This window comes from Echinococcus granulosus, assembly GCF_000524195.1.
Source record: "Echinococcus granulosus chromosome Unknown EG_S00032, whole genome shotgun sequence".
In the NCBI taxonomy this organism is placed as follows: domain Eukaryota; kingdom Metazoa; phylum Platyhelminthes; class Cestoda; order Cyclophyllidea; family Taeniidae; genus Echinococcus; species Echinococcus granulosus.
Window position 1 is genome coordinate 73,662 of NW_020170412.1, and position 20,456 is coordinate 94,117.

A 20,456-nucleotide genomic window follows, 5' to 3' on the forward strand; every position below is an offset into this window, starting at 1 on the left:
TGCGGCTCAAGATGCATCATTTGGACGTTTTGTTCTCTCGTTCTCTTATTTCCACTACTTAAGTGCTACATTTAAATGTTCATACAAGCGATGCGAAAGAGGTATTCAGGCAAAGATGGACACTAGCTACGTAAGGGCTGTTTACCCAGCTAATGGCAATAAAATGTAATCTATTTCCGTTTTGGATGTTTTACTGACGCCTCACGTGCGTGCTTTTACTATACTGAATAGGTTGCTATAATGTGATAACAAGTAGGATGAACCTGTTGGGATGGAGATACCACCACGGAACGCGCACAGTTGAAACGTACGCGAAGTCTCTTTAGAAGATTATGCAGTAAAATGACAACAGAGGAGATGGGAAAGCGAGTTTTGTAGTAATTATGGCGATTGCACATAGCTCCATTGTACGCACCTTTCAATTCGAAGGACGGTGTAATCACAACTTGCGAATTTGAACCTAGAAAGTAGCCACCACTTTTACTGAGTCTGTAAAGTCAAAAGAGATTGAGTTTAAAGGAGTGAGAACCACATTTAATCATCTGAATGTGTAGACAATTCCTGGAAAGCTTAAACACAGGAAGGCCCGTAAGTAGAGCATTTAGAATATACACTGCGTTCCATCAATTACATCCGCCCTTCCACGAGCATAAATTTTGACCTACCTACTTTGTTGGAAAATTCGACCTTAAGAATAATCCGTTCGCTGGAATTAATAACCCCCCACTCCAGGCTAGCACTGACATATTTTCTTCCCAATTTTAAAAATATCGCAATTGTGACGAGGGACGGCCGATTCCTCTCCTGAGGTCACCAGCACCATCAACGACCCACCGCCAACCAATCAAAATGGTGAGCTCGGTGACAACGTAGCCCTATGCATTACCACCTCACCCAATTATGCAGGATCTCACATTTACCCTCGTCCCGTATTCATCTCACTTTCATTTCGTGTAACAACACATCCACATAGGAGAACGGGAATCACTCTGGATCACTATAAGCAACTGCATAACCACTACAATGCGTTGCGATTTCACACATTGCACTTAAGCATGAGACAGTAACCAAGACCAAACCTGGGTACTATCTGCTTGGAATTCCTCACCCTTATCGTAATCTGAACCAGCAGTCCGCATTATAACTGAGGCACTCCAAATGAAAGGGAATCATGGACTCTGTCAACTGATGGAACTCCGTGACCTACACAAGAACCAAAGCACCTTTGGAAAGGAGGGTTGATATTGTAATGGGAGTTTAATTGGTAACCGCTACTCCCTTTACGGACTTTTTTTTGACGGTGCGTCGCGCATGGCTAGTTAGGACGACCAACAGCCCGGCGGACACGCGTGTGTTCACTTCCACCTCGTCTACTTCATGGAACCACTCCACGGAGCCCCATCGTCTCTCCTACAACCAACAACGTCATACAGTAAACATTTGACGTGGTTTTTACCACCAAAAAACATTGATAGATGAGACAGCGGCCTACCTGGAAATTCTGCTCCAATCGAGACAACTCCACGGCACGCTGAGAGGTCAGGAAACCATCCACCATCGCCAAGGTCAACCAGAGTGACTTGAGGTTCTCCACGCACGTCTGAAGACCTAAAGACAGACAACAAATGGAGAATCCACCGCACGTGCGGATAAGGGAGAACTGTGAGATAAGAAACCTAACCCACAAGTCCCCATCGATTGATAGAGAGGAGGTGTCGGCGAATAAAATCCCGACACTCCTTAGGGACGGGAGTGAGGCAGAAACCAGTGGTGACGGGAGGGCGAAAGCGATATCGATTTTCAATGAAATCGAGAACCGTACCCCACTGAGACTCCTGTTCGACAAGAAGCTCTTCTGGAGTCTCGATTCTGTAACTTTAAACAATAAGTATGGTAATTTAGCTATGAAGGCTAGGTGATCAATGCATTGTTTTGCGCACAAACTGAACCAACCAAATAGTGTCGGTGTCAGCATACTCCATTATCCCATTGACGATCACCTCCTTGGACCTTTCGGTTGGATTGTCGATGACATGGCTACAGATGGTAGTCTAAATGAGGTAGTGAAAGCGAATTGTAGAGAGAACTAACCAGGGGTAGAGTAAAGCGCTCAATATATTCCTGTTGTGAGTCCCATTCGTTGGCAACAGCGAGAGCTAAGCCCTCGTGTGGGACGCTAAAGATATTCCCTCCGGGTGTACGTAGACGGCTTTTGTCGAGAAATACCTCGTAGCCAGTCTCTGTGACACCGTCAGCTAGAGAACAAAATCCAAGACTAGAAGCAAAATTAACAAAAGCATTTATTCAAAATGTAGTTTATAACACCAAAACAACGGTCCAATATTCGAATGATGAAGACGTATAGATGGAGACCTAGTGATAGTGGTGTAGTGAAACATCATATACAGGTACCTACACACAAACTTAGTCTATTATGAAAGTTAGAGTAATACAATGAACAATATTAGAGCTATCAATCAACCTTTACTAGTTGCTATGGGGTTACGTATGGTCAGGCAAAACCCTACCCGTGCAAACACCTTTTGCTACCCAAACGCTCCTGTAAAACCGCTTTAGAGACACTAAATTATAGATGGTGTGTAATTTTAAATAGTAGTAAAACCTTGCGAAGAAAATTCAAGCCTTGAATGACGTAAAATGACACAACGTGACAGAACACTAAACAAACGCATTCTAAGGAACAGCACACACCAAATGGAAATGCGCTCCAATAATCAAGGGCTGGAAATCCCAGCAAGACTGTAGCGCCGACTTTTAGTAATCACAACTAATGTCTTTATTGTTTCAGATAATTTATTTGTATTTTTACGACACCTTAAAAGCTTTGTCGATGTGGACAACCCTAAAACAGAAGAGGAATATAATGCACCATCATTAAAAGCTCAAATGTTTTAAAGATAACTTTCATTTGCTAAATGCACATACTTTACGAACAACATTCGTATGCGGAAAAAAATCAACCCAGGTAGAATGAGCCTCATCAATGCGCGATGAATACCATCGAGATTAGGCCTACTAGTCAATTACCCACACGCACCACCCCTCTTCTGGAGGGAGTAGGATGTTTGGTTGACAAAATACTCAAAATAGGATTAAAACACTCCTAAGTTGTAACGTGTTTCATCAGTTACTCTAGTAAAGCAAATGTACAAGGCTAGTGTCTGCGCGTTGATTGCACTACGCCAAACGCGGTTTCTTAGAAGGACGCTTCATTGTTTTTCCCTTATATAAATGAGTCGAATAAAAATAGCTATTGATTTTTGACATAAACTAGGCAAATATAGGCAAAGTAGGATGTGACGGGTAAAAAACGTCCCCTTCTTAATCGCTTTGCGTTAAGAATTACAACCGTTGCTTTTGAACCCTACAATGAAGAGTCCAGATTTTAGTAACTTTGTTTGGGTCAAGACATGCGAGAATACAATCCTAATCATCCAGTCTGACTATGATGCCTCAAAAATTCCTCTTTTTTTAGACCAACAGGAAGAGGGCCACGGCCATCAGGCAAAGCAGCCGAATGAATACCGCAGGTGTGGTAAGAAGTTCCACCGAAAAAAATAAACGCTTAGTACTTCAACTCTTCTTGGTACGAAACTTATCGGTTTTTCAGCGCTCACATAAGTAATCGGGTAGCATAGGAGGGAAGGGGATGGTAAAGACTTCGAACGAAGGCTACTTGTAAAGACCGACTATTCACAGAATAATAGACAGGTGGGAAGATCAGTCTGATTGGTCCGCCCATGCCAGGCACTGTGATTATGCCTCATGTCAGTGTCAATGTGTAGCGTCCCGAGACTGCCTGAAGACGAAAGAAGACACAATACTCGGGCAGAATATATGTATTCAGCACGGAGAAGGTGTCTGGGCTACTGGCATGGCCCAAAGGCCAGCCCACCTGGCGAGGTACAAGGGGGCTAGTTCAAAGTACAAAAGTGGCGCCTAGCCAGAACCGAGGGAGAAACCACTATCGTATTACAAATGCCTCCCTGCATACGGGACTAAAATATATGCATTCACCGGTGCTTTGCTGTTTAAATTGCTTACTATCCAAAAAAGGAGAGCATCAGATAATATTTTTTACCGGAAGCTAAAGTACCGAATTGCCACACTCTAGAGCATGCAGTGTGAGTCAACATAGGAAAAATTATAAATTTTGACCTTGCACAAAGAAGTAAAAGCTCATTGTAGTGCATACAGAAGGCTTGCTAGGGCAAGCACATCTAGCCCCATGCCCATTAAGGCAGGGATCCAATTCATCTACGTTGACCCGTTCCACTTCCGGCAATACAACTCAGATTACTATGAAGGCATTACAGTGAGACGAGGCGAGGACAAGGTTTACATTACTAACGTAAGAAAGAGGCTTACCAACCGTAGTAGACGCCTAGGCAATACCTGAACGAAGGATACAAATCCCTGTTCCTTAAAAGAGTTTTGCAACCTTTTAAATTACTCCTTTAGCATAAGGTAATCTTTTAACAAAATTGTTCCCTTTGATCAAGATCTTAAAATTGGCGGCAGATGGTAAAACGGCGAATGATTCACGTGAAAATAGATGTTTATTTTGCGCAAATTAATTTGGTGCACATTTTGCCTTTTAAAGACTAAAAACAAAATATACACACTTTTTAGAAGTGGCTTTGATAAACTGTTGAATGTGCTCTAATCCTTCTTTGAATTTTCTAACCTCTCTTTGTTAATGACTGCTTGTTTCCATTTCCTACTCATATTTTATCGAATGTGGCTCTTCACTTTCCACTTTGCTCTTAACTTACCTAGCTGTTAAAATGGTTTAAATAAATAGTATTTTGCTTGCATAGCCCTCTTTTTGATTATCCGATCTAGTTACATCTCATTGAAATTGTTGGCGCGTCGGTTGAGTCCACAAATTTGTATTCACCGGGCATGCTTTCGTCTGATGACTCCGATGCTGAGGACTGGTATGAATGTCTTTTCTTTGACGCATCGTCTAACTCCGTTACGTAATTACTCGTGATTTGCTTTTTCAGCAAAGGCTTATCAATGCCAGATAGAGCGAGCTTTGAGGCCGTTCCCGTAAGTATTGTGGGCTGTTTCCATGAGATGGAGCTTTAATGGAGGGCTTCAGTTTTATTAAAGTATTTCGTGCCGTTTTTGCTGCTGGTACTTTGTGTAAGCCCTTTTTTTATTAGAGCCAACGAGTACGACTTCTGTCTTCTAACTGGAACGCCCCAGAACCCGTTTTGCGGGTGGGCGGACGCACTGTCTTCACGCGGGGTCGGCCACCGTGGTACACGCGTGAGGGGCAGATCGATGAATGTTTTGTCGTTGGCATTTGCGGTGGCTCCGGTAGTGGTAAAACCACTGTGGCTCAGAGAATCATCGAAAGGCTTAACGTTTCTTGGGTCAGCATACTCAGTATGGATTCCTATTACAAGGTAGCACTCTTTTGGCTTTGCTGGTTTTTCCACATAATTTTGGTGTATTATTAGGTTTTAGTGTTTACTTTCGACCAAACATCAATTTAATGCTTCAGTTTTTGTAAATGCCGCTTTGTGTTATTGCAGTCATTTGGGCATTTATGTAGTCGGTTCTGTTATAATATTCTTTTCGAGAGCTTGTTTTTGATACTATGATGTTTAGCTGATTCCGCACCATAAACTTTTATCTGTCGGCAAATTTTGATTAAATCCTTGGGCGAAGTGAACCCCTGAGCTTAAGAAATCATGTCAATTCGATGTGCATGTTAGTTCGAAATGTTTGCCTCCACACTATTTCACTTCCCAAATCATCTCTGCTGGGTAAGCTGCGATGATTTCTTATGTAAATAACCAAAGGCCTATGTTGTGGTCTGATTTTCTCTTTTAATCCCCCTCGACCAGTTCAAATTAATCGGTTGTGTCCATTCGCATCTGCCGATCGCATACGTCTCCCTTATCGTATTGTCTGGTCACCAAGTCTTCGTTATTTGCATTGAGAACGTTTGTAATTGTTTGGATAAATCGCCATGGTTGTCTTTTATGCATTTTGCTCTATGGTTTCTGCGCAGGTAATCAACTTATCTCAGCGAAGTTGTAGAACGTTTGATATACTTTGCCAACTTATAACTAGATTTTCAAGGATGTTCAGTTTGATTTCACCAATTTGATGGCAAGGGCATTAGAAGTATGCACAACGATAACCCCACGTGCTTTCTTGTCGTGTGATTGTTCCAAGCTTTTATTATCCACTAATGTCATCGGCAGTTTAAAATAGTTAGCGATAACTTTTATCTGTAGTACTTCTGTGTTTTACAGATACCCGCTGTTATGCAAAGAAAGTAGGCCTAACCTCACCTTAACTTGTGCTCTGATTGCGTTCTGGGTCAATGAAGCCGTGATCCACACTTACAGATATATATATTCTAAACTCATCGAAATTCTGTAATTAATAAATCAGATGATTCTCTTACTGAAATGTTTTGTAAATTTTACACCTAACTTTGTGGCTTAGTGCCAACAAATATCGTACTGATTTCTGATCCGTAAACAATACCCTTATGGGGTTCTCGCCTCATATTGAGAGTGCAAGTGAGAATGTGTAAGTGTGTCTCTATTCAGCATGATTTTGTCTTTTCACGATGATGGGGTGGCACTTGAGACTGTTCTTCACTAAACAGGTGCTCTCAGCGGAGGAGAAGCAATTGGCGAAGGAGGGTCGCTACGACTTTGACCATCCCTCTGCAATCGACATCAAGCTTCTCACCAACCATCTGTCTCGTTTAAAGGAGGGCAAGAGCATTCAGGTTCCGGAGTACGACTTTTCTACGCATTCTCGTGTTGCCAAAACGGTGGGTCTCTGACGGATCATTTTAGCTTTATCATTGTACTTTTATCTTGCAGATTCGGGTTCACGTCTCTTAATAGTGGGTGTTTGGTTAGTAGCCCCTGATTTATCTCTGAAGGCACTGCAAGGCACAAGTGTTGAAATTGTCTTATTATTATCTTAACGAAGAGTTGGGATACTAGGAGCACAAGTGAAATGTTGTGTTACATATTTGTGTATGCTTGCTGGCAATGGGTTTCAGGAATTCTAACTACTGTAATCACTTATTCTAACCTGCTTCGGTAGGTTTTTAAAGTGTCACACTTCAAGGAACGTGACTTGGGGTGTAGATTTCGTCCACCGTTGGTCAGTAGCTTCCGTTAATCGCTGTACATTTTTCATTACTTCTTTGCGCATGGCCAGTTTTTTGTTTCGTATTTTAAGCAAACGACCCCATGTTGCAGTGGTCACTTACAGTGTTCACATGGACATCTGGTGTTTTATCTCTACATTTCAGCGAACCCTATACGGTGCCAATGTGGTTATCTTTGAGGGTATCATGGCTTTCTGCTTTCCTGAACTAACTAAGGTATGTTACATACTCGTGGTTCATAAGATTCGTATTATGTTGTTGTAGGAAATTGAGCTTCCAATGCCTTGCACGGATAGGTTTTTTTCATTTACTTTATGCTTCTTTATGCCACCTTTTTTTCTCGTAACTTCCACACATTTACTTCATTTGAGCCAGCATAACCTTGTAATGAATGCATTATTTCGTCAAGATTTTAGCAAGCTTAACCAATAAGCACTGCAGGTGAGCACAAGTTCATAGTGCGGATCATGCCTCATCTGGCAATCTTAATGACCCCGTTTGCTCACCTGCTGGTCCCTTATTCAAAAACAAAAGATGCATTGTTTTATCGAGATCCTATGCAAAGAAGTAGAGCTGCTTAAAAGCGTGATGACTCCGAAAGCACGGGTTCCCCCAGCCATTTATAGCGCTAAATAGGGACTAAGGGCAACAGTATTTTCCCTTACGTTCACTTAGTTGATGGATCTCAAAATCTTCGTTGATACGGATTCAGACGAGCGTCTATCTCGACGACTACTTCGTGATCTGTGCTGTCGTGGGCGGCAAATCCCCGACATTCTCCACCAGTACGACACCACTGTGAAACCGGCATATGACACTTACATCGCACCTACCATGTCCATGGCTGATATCATCATACCCGGAGGTACAATCCTTAGAGGTTTTAGAGATAGCAACAATACCTTGGTTTTTGGGGTGGAAAGGTTAGCTAGTCGTTTATATCTTTCTGTAGGTGGTGAGAACGCCGTGGCAATCGATTTAATCGTTCGGGTCGTAGAGAAGCACTTGAAAGAGGTTAGCGCTGTCTCATACTTTGCCTCTTCATCGCTGCCAAAAACACCGACGCTAGGTGAATTTCTGCACTTCTAGCATTCGCATCGCCTTCGGTCGGAGCAGGCAAGCGGTCTGCGCCAGTCCTTCAGTCAACTCCGCCTCAATGGGTCCACGGCAGCGGCTGAAGCAGCGTCCGGGCAAAAGGGATTAAACGGGACTGGCAGTGAGAAGTCCGTCTCGTCGCCGGACACACCGACAAAGGGAGCGGCTTTTCCTTGGGGCGATGGCACCATCAATGGCCTCCTTGAGGCGCCTCTCGATCCCGCTATCATCCCTCCCCGAGTCAACGTACTGCCACTCACTCCCGAGGCACGGTGTCTGCATACCCTGCTGCGTGATCGAAATACCAATCAGGACGCCTTTATCTTCTATGCGGAGAGGCTCATGCGACCTATTTGTGAATTTGCTTGCCGGCTTCTACCCTATGAGGTGACTACCAGTTTGTGCTGATTGTCGATTTATATTGTGAGAAATCGTTTGGCTGAAACGCGAAGAATTTTCAAAAGGCCTTTAGAAGGAGGCATCTAACACCTTCCGCCCATATATGTGTGCGTTTGAAATTAAGATGGAGGGAGTAGGAAGTGCAGTAACTGGTCGTGTAATTCAAACTGACGCTTTTCAGATGGAGTTTGGTGTAATAGAGGCTCATTTGGTTCACCCACAAATTCGCTTGCTAGCCTTATTGTTTTGTGCTGCCCCTGTAGTTTCCTTAAGGTTTCCAAATGTTTTAACGTTTCTTTATTTGCTTTGGTAATTATGAAGACGGTGGGGGAGGGGGCTGGTTATGTTTGTATCTGTATTTGCCATGTAACTATTTTCGCTCAAAAAAAAAACTGGCTGTCCTTACAGTCTGGTGTGATTTATCACCTCTATATTGTTGGTGTTGGCGAAAAACATAAATAAACAACTTTTTATCACACAACTTTAGTGAGCAGGTTTGCTTGAAGTAGAGGATATTTTCCCCTTCGTAGAGTCCCCTATGAATGAACGGAAAACGTGGAAATGACTGTACATGTGTGATGGAAGTGGTACCTTCAGAATGCGCAGCCTGAGGAATGGCGGAAAAGTACTGGAACCTACTAAATGAAAGAGAATAAGGATAGTTGAAGATATTTCAGCAAACTTCAAGGAAGAAAACGCTTAAGCAATTGTTGATATTGAGGTAACACTGTTCCTCCATGCACTCGGTATTGTGGTCATACGTGCTGGAAGAACGATTTCCCTGCCTTATGTCCCTAATGGAGAAGCAAGGCTCCATCGCTTACAGTGTTGATTTCTTTCATGTGAAATTGTGACGGGACAATATCCGTCTCCGCCATCCGAGGCTATCCAGCGTTCGACTTTTTCTTCACCATCCTATTTCTCCTTCGATAAGTTTTTAATAAATCGATGCTTCTGTGGAAGTTTTTTGCCCACTTTGGAAAGAACATCGTAATTAGTGTGAAAACTTATAGTGGCACTCCATATGCATAAATCGTTAGAACTGGGAAGAAGATAATCCAGCTGTTTACCTAATTTTTATTCCTATTTTCTGTAGGACGTTGTGGTCGACACGCCCCAGGGCATCCCTTACCACGGCCGTCGATTGGCACCCAACACCCAGATCTGCGGCGTATCGATTCTGCGCGCTGGGGAGGCCTTTGAACCCTCCCTCACGGCGGTGTGCAAAGACGTGCGATTGGGTAAAATCCTCATCCAAACCAACCCCGAGACCCTTGAACCGGAGCTGCATTACCTGCGTCTACCGAGCGACATTAAGGTTAGCTTTCTTTCCATCGCCTTTGATTGGAGGTCGCTACTTGAGTCATTTCTTTGAAAGTTACGTCAATCTTTTCTATACCTAATATACCCAAACAGTACAATTAATGTTCAGTTCGAGTCCGGGCCTTCAAATTTCCAAAAAGAAGAGCTGATATGGGGGAATTTAAGCTGTTTTTTGTCCCACATAGTCTCCCAATGGTACATTTATACACTAATCCAGCTGATAGATCCGTCTGTTGCGTAATTTTACAGCATTGGTTATGCGTCAAATTTCCAGGTTTAGGCGTTCCACACCCTGAATGTTCACGAAGTAATTGGTGTGCTGAGCTGGGCTGCGCCTGAGTGCCCCATCGCTAAACGAAACTCCGCTTGAAGTCCTCTGCAGATGTAGGCAGATTTTGCAAGATGCTTCATCGCCACTCCCTGTTCCATCCAGGCACTGCCATTGTTGTCTGTCATTTTGACTAACTGTTTGGGCTGATCCGAGGCATGCGCGAAAGGGCTCGCTTGCCCCTTACCACTGTGCGTACTGCCATTGTGGGAGCATTCCGTTTCATGTGTGTAAAATCCGACCTGGGCGGCTCCCCTCACGCACGGACCTGATTATCGGGAATAGAGGTTAGGTGTTTTCGAAAGTAGGTGGTTGTGGTTTGCTGGCGCTGACATATTTCCCAAGAAAACAGCAACTGTCAGGCCTTGGAGTTTCGTTTTTCGAGGGCTTGATTTAGGTCTTTTTCTACTGATCTGGTAGTTCAAGTTCCATTGTATGATATAGAGTCATTAATATTATAGGTAAATTCTTTCATGGAGTCTTAGAATAATCTATCGTTCTCTAACGTCTGATTGGTTGGTTTGTGAATTTGCTCGAGGTTAAAGAGAACTTCTGAATGGCAACCGATTTGTTTCAAATGTCGCAAGTTATCATCACGGTGTGGACTTCCTTTTTTTGCTACCCCCCCGAAGCGGTAAACGTTATTTGGTAAAAAAGGCATTGTCAATGGGAAATGTTTGAGTTGGATGTGGGAATTCCGGCTTTCTTGGCTCTTCTTGTTCGATGTATTCCTGTGAAATTTGATCCACTTTATCTTCCAATACTCCCTCTCCCCGCGAGTACAATGACTGGGGATAGTGCTCATTAAGTTTTTTTTCGAATATTAAAACGTGTATTGGTGGTAGTAGTAATTGTCAGTTTGACGACCTAGACTGACGAGTTTATTACTTCTAGCCAACTGAAAAGGGCATTTAGTAACGTGTCGATTCAAAATAAACTTTGCTGTCTGTTGTGCGGTTAACTTTGCTGTACCCTACCTCATTTCTTTCCTAATGCCTTGGGCGCTAGTTAGGATCGACGTGTTTTCAGTGCTTGGCTTGTGCGGCCAGATTGAGGTTAAGTTGAGTCTAAATATTTTTTAAAACGCTCCTTAAAATATTTGCATACGACTCACTTCTGCTCACACCGTCTGATCCGTTTTCATGAGGGGCTGACCAAAACTAGCCCAAGCTGAATGTTGCCGTTGCATTTTTTCAGTTTCTCCAGCCAAATGTTACCCTTAACCTACTGATATAAGTCAGATATTCTTGTTCTTCAGCCAGGGCTCCAACATAAATTTATTACTTGTTGAGTCTGGTGTAGCGTTCAGGTCCTCTCAAAACGCTTTATAAGCATGGATACAATTTTACAACAAGTGTGCAGTAAAACTGAATACCTCTCAATAGAAAAGACACGAATTGTGTCGAAGTTGAAGATCTTGCCCGTCGTTAACTGTGAAATTGAAGTAGATATCATTCTGCTAATTGGCTCCCTTTGTGTGCCTTCATCGGTGCTACTCGTGGTCATTCGCCTGCGTCAGCTGTTACAGTCTGTTTAAAAAGCCATTCACGGGCAAGCAACGAGGCCGATGCGTTGATTTCCCATCAAGATGAAAGGACATTTGATACGATCATCTGGATCTGGATGTCCATCCTTCGGCAAATGCATTGCAGATGGCCATTGTCTTTCCATTCCTCAAAGGGAATTTAGTCCATTTACTATGTGAGTCATTTAATACGTTTCGCAGGATAGTTCCACAAAGCTAATATGCGAAATCTTTTTCCCCTACTTTACCAGTCTGTCCGGGTTCTATTCAGTCAATGGTGACGTGGGAGACATATCATTTCTTCAGTACTTCACTCCTTTCAACTTAGATATGGTAGGCAGTTCCAAAACGGATCTTGTCAAATCTTCCAAATCTGGCTTCACTTCAGATACTAAACACGAGGTTGAGGTGCTTATCAAGAGTGGTCGTAGCCTCAGGGGTGTTACGCTGTGAGTCCGTGGATTCGGTCATCAATGGGAATTTCTTCTTTTGGCGTTTAGGCTTGTTATTCAGCCCTTGAAATTGGCTTGCCTATAGCTGCTATCAGTATGGAACTCGAATTCCTCCTGCAGAATTTTAAGGCTAATGGCATTCCGGATACAACTATTCCAATTTAACAGCGAGATTATTGGCCAAGATCGAGTACCATAGCACCGAGATGGTGACTATTATCTACGGAAAATGAAGGATTTGTGATTTCAACCGCACAGTGCAGCTGAAACACGAAGTCCGTAATTTTTTTACACTCTTGTAATTTGGTCGGTCAAACACATAAGCAGAAATGGAGTTGAAAAGGCAGGAATTAACACGTAATAGCCTGCTTGTATATCTGCTGTCCATATTAGGATTGCTACGTGATGCTGATGGACACGACGGTGGCGTCAGGCGCTGCAGCCATTATGGCGATGCGAGTTCTGGTGGATCACGATGTGCCCGAGGATCACATCATTCTCATCTCCCTCATTATGGCCATTCAAGGTGTCCATTCTGTCGCCTACACATATCCCAATGTAAGTCCTCTCCTCTTTGAAGACGTTATTATGCACACGAGTCTGAAAGCAGTTCTATGCTCGATGCCAGAAGAGCCTGGAGACCAGCAGCACGAATGACATGGGTAGGGCTATACGCCACCAGCGTGGCAGTCGAACCACGGGAGATCGGAGACCCATGCGGTAGTGCGTACCGTAGCACCCGAGCCATGGAGTACAATAGAATGAGAGTTGTCATTGTTATCGGCGTACAGAAGGGTGACATAGACAGAGCCTCGTGCTATCAACGTTGCAACACAGTACCTACCTTTGACCTACTGCCCTTGTAGGCACACATTGTGACCTCTGCTATCGATCCCGGCCTGACCGACGACTATCACATCCTGCCCGGGATTGGAAACTTTGGGGATCGCTACTTCGGCACTTCTGCTATGAATTAACAGAGACAGTTGGTTGGCGGCTCAATTGTGTGCGGTTTTTTGTCCTTCCATTTTATTTCACCTCTTCCCTCTTTGTACTTAGTCATACACTCTCTTTGTGTGCGTGTGCTCTTTCGTACTCCCTCTAGATGATGATAAACCACACCAGGTGCTCTTCTCGTGCATTGTTTCTCATTCACCCACGTCCGCATTTTGTCTATCATACAAACAAAAATTGAATGGACTGTGTCTTCATCTCATACCTTCCCGTCACTCTCACTTGTGATGGGGAAACGGGAAGGCAGTGAAGCTTGGTTATGGAAAGATGCGGCAACTAGCTTTTGTCAGAAATGGAACGCATGGGGAGGCATTATTTTGTGCTGTTAATTTTGGTGCGATTATAATGAGGCGTTTGTTGTCGTGGTTGTACTCCTCGTCTGTTGGGGGAATTGTGCCGTGTGCCTCCGACTGTGGTGGTAATCTAGATGTCACGTGGGGATAGTTTGGTGTACTTCAAATTAATGTGGTTGTGAAGGTTCCCCGCTGCTCATCTGCGAGCATGTCATCCCACGTCTCCGTACCACGCGATCATATCCTCCTTATTTGTCACGTGTGAATGGGAGGTTACAACTTGACAGACATGATTAGTAATTGAGACGACTGATGTTTTGACAGGTAGGCGTACCTAATGCGCAGCACACGATCTGGGTGAGCATACCGGTCTATCCTGTCTTCCGTGGCCTGGCTGTGACCCTAGTAGTATCAAATACAACTCCCAACTCCTTGATGCATCAGTAGTAGAGCTGATTCCGGTTGGTCATGCACTACCGTCCGTTTTCGCATGACTAATGCGATTCTCTGCGATACTATACTACTGCCCAACATTTATTTATTATTTGTCCAACTCACTGCCTAGGTGGATAAATTTGGTTCTCATTTCTACAAACTATTCAACTGCCCATGCTTGTAAATCGGATGACACTGAGTGAAACCACGCAAATCGTATCTTAGCAAAAAAAGTTTGATTGCACTCACAAACGTCCTCACAACAGTTTATCGCTTTGTAGCTCGCAAGTCATCGCTGAGGGCGGTATAAGGCCTACGCGTCAGGAGATGGCCTTCTAGTCTACGCGCTGAAGTGCCGCAGGGCCAGTATGAGATATGCCGCTATGGCGGATGTCGGTTCGCGGAGGGGCGAAAAGGTTGATGCAGTCTACTATGAGATTGAAATATGTATTTTTATTCAACAACAACGGAGTTCTCGTTTATATGGTCATTTGGACGGTGGAGGACGTTTCCCTTTAGATTAGATTACTAAATTCGTATCTCAATAAGTGTTCCATTTCCAACCGCATAAGTGTAGTTAAGCCTATTGGCGTTTTGGAGTATCGGCAGTTAAAACATTTTTTGTCTTTTTATCGTTGCTGGCTTATTTTGAATTTATTTAACAATTTTTTAAACTGTCGCAATTTGGTGTTTGTGTACCGACTCCTTTTTAATTGCCTTCAAGGCCAAAGTACTTCAAATGAAATGCACTGCCTGTAGAGTGTGACAAATTTGTGTTTATACTTACGAAATTATTGGGGATATTCTGCAAATTCCCAACACCTTCGCTGCTCCCAAATGCTTTAGTGTTCTAACGTGCCACCGGCACTTTCACTACCAAACTGACCAATTTAAAGGCTGCCGTTCAAAAATGGGATAAACACAATTGTCCTTACGTCAAGGACATTCTCCGTCCAGCCTTGCTTTCTTTTGTCGACTCAACTAAACCACGTGTGACACGAAATGGTGTAATGAGTTGTCATGAGCTGACAAAGAGGCATGTCGCACTTTTGCAAGGTCCTGCTCATACAAGAAAATCTTAGCAATATTGTTGGGCCTAATTTTGCGACAGATATCGTAGGTGAATCGGGAAATGTTGACAGCAAGTCGGGAGCATTTGGTCTCTTCTGGTTTCCCTTGCCGCAAAAATAGCAACTTCGGTCCTGGTCCCTTAGGCTGTTCTCTTGATGAAAAGCTTGGGTGAATTTGTTAGTCATGTCTTCGATAGTATGCTTGGGAATTTCGGCGCAATCTAATGAGCCAAGTAGCTAGTTTACGGAATTGTCCAAAAATTTGACGTGGCATTCGTGCTAGTTGACACAGTAGTCAAGCCTCTTGACTCAGTGACTCCCACCCATTAGACCAGACGTGATTACAAGTAGATTTCACATGCCGCTATTATGGTGGGTAATAAGACCTTATCATCACCCGTCATTTAATACGCCGCCAGACGGTCTAGTCTCGGCTTTTATGACCTGATAAGAGAAGTCTGAAGGTCACTAATGCTTGTGATCAGTCCCACCGCACCCCAAATGCACTTTTTTCACCGACAGCTTTAAGAATGCTGTCATGTATCACCGAGAAACGCGCCTACTAGACAGTATAAATAAGTGGCCCCATTCGCCTCACTCAGAAAATACCTTCTACCCTGATGTCTAGGTTGCAAGTCCCTCGACCCGTTTAGACTGTAAAGAAAGATTTGTGGAATACTGACCACAGCGCATATTTCAAAACCCACAAAATTCTTCTCGATTGCCATTGAGCTTTGTTTTATCTGGCAGTACAATGTTTTACTTATGGTGATTTGCCCGTGGCAAAAGAAGAACGAGCTGTGCCAAGTGAACTTGGCCTGAATCAAGGAGTCTATCTGCAGCGCCAGCACACCTACACTTTAAAAGGCATTTTAGCTCCTAAACTGGCACAAAGGCATTGAGTCGAGAGTAAATGCAAGGGATTAAGTCACTTGGAATCAAATGGTTTACCGAGGAGATGGCAGATCTTTTTAATGGATCGAAGGTGGTGTTTTATAAGTGAAAGGAATAGCATTTGGATTAAATCAGCGTCTTTGATATCCACACAGCACAACAGTCTGCATACATGTCTGATCATAAGGGAGAAGAATTTAGAATTCAGTTTTTCTAAATCTTTGCTTGTGTGGCTTACGCAAGGCTGGGGAAGCCTCCCATTGCAAAATGCGAAATATGTATCCTACAGTTGTTTGGCATTTATTTGAAGGTGCATTTAACTGCGCGGTTTTTCAATGCTTCAGGCTTGTGTGCCCTTTTGGTCGCACGGCGTTTTAGCCACGCTGTGCTGAGCTGACAGCTTGGCACGACATCAGGAAAAACTCGGGGCACCAAAGGTCAAATCTGATCAGCTCAATTTCCATGTCAATAATTAAAGTGGTTACTTTTATGGCGAAATGAGTTTGGCAAAATTCAACTGGTGCAATGAAAATGACCAATGCATATTGCCAGATTGCCTAGTAATTGCATTTGGAATTTTTTGAATAATTTGAGAGGGAATAATAAGTTTGGTAGTCCGTTTTACTACGATGCTTTGTTCGGATGACCCGATTTACTACTGAAGAATTGACAAGGCTTGGAGGTGCATAACTTGATGAGGACCTGGAGACTAGAGCCATGGATTTCATACGCAGTCGAGTTGTGATGCGAGATTTGGACATTTCTTTTGACATCAAAGCAATTATCCATGCCTTTTCAACTAAGTCTTTAACTTGAGTAAAGTGAGCTCAGATGCATAAAGGGCTCATAACAGCACCGAGAAGGCTGCTGGTTTGGATTGTAGGGAAACGACTTGAAAAAAATCTCAGCTCATGGAAGAAATACATTTAAAAATCATGTTCATATGTGCTTGACGATCACTGTTTGTAAGAACAGTAGACTTAAACTAAAATAAATTTAATGCAATTTAATAATGTTGTTTAGTATCTAGGTGCCTTCTTCAACAACTTATCAGGAACTTCACTTGTTACCATAGTCCATCCGGATTATTCTCTGTGAAACGATGTCAGTTCTTAGGATTCCACACATTGTATTGCATTTTTTTGCTTAGAAATATATCTGTTTCACTTAGTTTAGGTAACCCTTGTTTTAACCTAAGTGGGAGTTTTAATACTGCCATTCTGGTTTCCTAGCCCCTCCCGCACTGAATCATGACCATGAGGAATGCCATGGTAAAGCCTACGAATAGCATCATAGCTGAAGAGGCTGTCACAAGTCAACTAAAAAGTCCTAATGCTAGATACAGACACCTGTATAATCCCACTGTGGGTTTCTAACCTTTGGAAAGAGGGGCACCCATGGAGGGTGACGTCTTTATCTAAACCATGTTATTGGGTCTACAAGTTATCAAGGTTTGCGGGCTATCATTTTCTCCTTAAGAGTTAAAGACGTTCTATCCGTAACGTGGTTGAAGTAAACTGACAGCTTTGCCCTACAATGGCACTTTTATGCAAACATGTATTACATTTCTACCATTATGAACTTCATCAGGATCACTGATTTACCTACCTGACTGGATTACTTATGCCAAGCAGAACAAAGAAAGAAAAAGTTGGATTAATGGCAGCCAGGTAAGAGGTGCATTGAATGGATAAATCTTGTACATGAATCAATATATTATTTCCACTAACTGGTACCTCTACGTGATCGCATTCATGTTGATATTGTAGGGTACGCGGTAATGATTTTAGGTAAATTTAGCTCAAAACAAAGAGCTGCTTTGGTAAATTTTTTGAATTTTAGGCGAAAATTAGTATTTTTAGCACATACTTGTGCTATATCAAATGAGCAACATCCTCTATTACTTTACTTAGATAGTAACATTGATGTCCCAAAGTGGCCACTTAGCCTAATACCCCACATATAATAAACACTATTTTTACCAACAATTACTTAAGTTTGCCCCCTGTTTTAATTTTGACATTAGTTGGCTCTTGACCCACCGCGGGTGTTTTGAAGTAATGGATAGCTTGAGGGCGGTGTATCGTTTTGTCTCTTGGCCGGTGACTCGAGTTGTTGAAAAAACAATAGAAGTTCCAACTAAATCAAGTGGTGGCGGATACGCTAAATTAGCTGGTGTACTTGGAGCGACCGCAATCGCTGCACTAGCTTATAGTGCACATGGCAAGTTCTCCCTCGACTTGAGTTGACTGACTTTAGGCTTCAGAAATGCCGAAAAGTCAGAAGAGCGCCGCCACACGTTTAAGAGTGGTGCAGATATACATATTTTGCACTCTTTGGCCTTGTTAGGTGTTCGTTCCTCTAGATTCCCACAACTGGTAAATGGGGTCTCCTTCTCTAAATCACCATTTAGACAGCCTCTCTGCTCTTAACCGGTACAATTTTGTTCTCGGGAACTTGTTACTACACTGCTCTCTCAAATGACAACAGATTTGTGAGAATTGCTCCTATCGGCGGCGTGACCCTGATCCTCGCCTGGCTATCCTTTGCCTTGTAGCACTATAGCGCTTTGCACTTTTGATTACTTTCCCCTTTACCACCCTACTAGTACCATTTGCTACATCCGTAAATATACAGCTCACAATATTGTAGTACTTCATTTGACCTAGTGGTCCACAGGAAGGCGTGTTACGACTCCCCTGGATTTACCCCAAGTTTTGGGCTCAGATTGCTGGCGTGACCCATTTTTTCAACTACCTTATTCATAGTTCCTCTCTCATGACACGAATGTTGGGACAATGATATAGAAAAGGCTCTGGTGAAAAAATAACTACCAAATGTATTGTACGAATAAGCTCAGTCAGTTGAGTAGTTCTTCCTCCTTGGCCTTCCAGATCTTTTCGGCTGCTGCGTGTTGCCCCTTGACTACTATTTTCAGGTATTCATTTGCCGCGCGTTTGTCGTCTTCCGGGAGGGACTTCATGGTGGCGATCGATTTTGAAAACTTCTGGTAGATCCTGTCCATTTCTTTCTTTGTCCGATGAAGCATGTCCCGCCCTTGAGTGAATAACATTTGGTACAAGGATTAGGAAATCAGGAGTAAGACAATAAAGTGCAGGATGAAGACATGCGTCCAAGAAGTAAAATGGGTAAATTTCACTAGGTAATAGCATAGAGCTCCCAGGGATCGCGTATCGGCAACTGCATTTCAATCAGTAAAGTAGGCCTATCGATGTAAAGATGAGTTCGATAGCGCTCAGTAATTCAAGTAGTTACACACGACACTCCCAATGAAAACTCGATACAGGGGTTCGGCACGATTTTCTGCCACCTATACAGTTTGAAGCGTTGGTTCAAGTTGCAGGGCACCGATGCACCCGGATGGATGAAAAATCGTTCATGACTACAATTGGAGAAAATTACCTTTTCTAGTAAGTTCGCTTCTAACATCTCCGGTGACAAATGTCCGGAGCCGGACTGTGAACTGGGTTTGGTTAACGTCCTGGATCAGATCGGAACACGGGTTTGTCCTCGCTCGGTTAGACAATGGTAGTTCCGTATCTTCGGATAGAAACTGTGAGATAGCCGCCTTCGCAACTACAGCCAAATCCGGACGACCACTAAGGTCGACCAGGATCTGAGAAGTCGGCTGAATACCAGGCGATTGGACTGATGTCTGACTAATGATGGTGGCTACTTCGCCCAATTGGACACGTTCGCTTGGGATCTAAATATTAAGAGGATGAAGACAAAGAATTGCCGTGTTCATTGTAGGTAATATTTAGGAAACAAACAGGGATACTATAAAGTATTTCCGGAGTTAGCTTGAGGTAAAGTTTCCGATAAAGATCATCCTGAAAACGTGCGACAATCTTGGCGTAGTCCTGCATCATCTCTTCCTCCTTAATTTTCTGCTTTAGTTCATCCGTCAGGGCAACAACCTTGGCTTAAGAGAGTGATTATGTGATTCTCAATACCTGAATCTCTTCGAACCTTGTTTTTACTCTTAAATCTTACGGGCTGATGCAGAGTAGTATAACGATTAGCTTCTAGGAGTCCCCATGGGCGGATTGCACGCCTGGGGAGTACGCTGTGTAGTAGGCGTCTTGGCACAAAATTTGCAAGTATGTTATTGAAAAGAATACGGAATGGTGCTTTCAAAAGTGTCAGAACCATGAATATCGTAGAGTACTACGCCCTCGCAGAGCATACACGTAACTTGACCTTTGCGACCTTAAGTGACAATTGGGTAAAGTGAAGTTAACTAGTTGTCATTTCACTAACAAAATACATGCATTTCTAGTTGTTTACAACCACCTTCAATTTTAGCATACGTTTGCATGGTTTTAAATGTTTGGGTGTGCTGGACTGCCACTACTTTATATGATTTAAATCACAAATGCCTAGTTTATGCTCTTTACTAATAGCCGGAATGCGGTGATTTTGTTATG

The 20,456-nt window shown here is 43.1% G+C and overlaps 4 protein-coding genes across 4 annotated transcripts in view; 3 read left to right on the forward strand and 1 right to left on the reverse strand. All coding sequences in view use genetic code 11, as the record gives it.

The window, feature by feature from the left end:
• Window positions 1–2,916, forward strand: part of EGR_04817 (hypothetical protein) — a gene marked incomplete at both ends in the record, with an annotated part of 10,012 nt that extends 7,096 nt beyond the window's left edge. Inside the window, 3 exons of the mRNA XM_024494066.1 lie at window positions 2,316–2,408; window positions 2,446–2,506; window positions 2,810–2,916. Of these exons, the coding sequence (XP_024351455.1) occupies window positions 2,316–2,408; window positions 2,446–2,506; window positions 2,810–2,916 (261 nt within the window). The remainder of the gene's footprint in view (window positions 1–2,315; window positions 2,409–2,445; window positions 2,507–2,809) is intronic.
• Window positions 2,917–4,249: 1,333 nt separating this feature from the next.
• EGR_04818 (Uridine-cytidine kinase-like protein) lies at window positions 4,250–13,276 on the forward strand (the record flags this gene model as incomplete). Its single annotated transcript, XM_024494067.1, has 13 exons — window positions 4,250–4,372; window positions 4,867–5,003; window positions 5,031–5,076; window positions 5,193–5,438; window positions 6,659–6,829; window positions 7,322–7,393; window positions 7,853–8,042; window positions 8,130–8,191; window positions 8,267–8,659; window positions 9,768–9,989; window positions 12,049–12,180; window positions 12,693–12,857; window positions 13,166–13,276. 13 exons carry the CDS (start codon window positions 4,250–4,252, stop codon window positions 13,274–13,276), a joined length of 2,070 nt encoding a protein of 689 aa, XP_024351456.1.
• Window positions 13,277–18,065: 4,789 nt separating this feature from the next.
• Window positions 18,066–18,562, forward strand: EGR_04819 (hypothetical protein; the record flags this gene model as incomplete). Its single annotated transcript, XM_024494068.1, has 3 exons — window positions 18,066–18,232; window positions 18,272–18,383; window positions 18,419–18,562. 3 exons carry the CDS (start codon window positions 18,066–18,068, stop codon window positions 18,560–18,562), a joined length of 423 nt encoding a protein of 140 aa, XP_024351457.1.
• Window positions 18,563–18,865: 303 nt separating this feature from the next.
• EGR_04820 (hypothetical protein) lies at window positions 18,866–20,181 on the reverse strand (the record flags this gene model as incomplete). The annotated part of the gene is made up of 3 exons (XM_024494069.1): window positions 18,866–19,062; window positions 19,429–19,732; window positions 20,023–20,181. The coding sequence occupies 3 exons, from the start codon at window positions 20,179–20,181 to the stop codon at window positions 18,866–18,868; spliced, it is 660 nt and encodes a 219-aa protein (XP_024351458.1).
• Window positions 20,182–20,456: the final 275 nt, after the last annotated feature.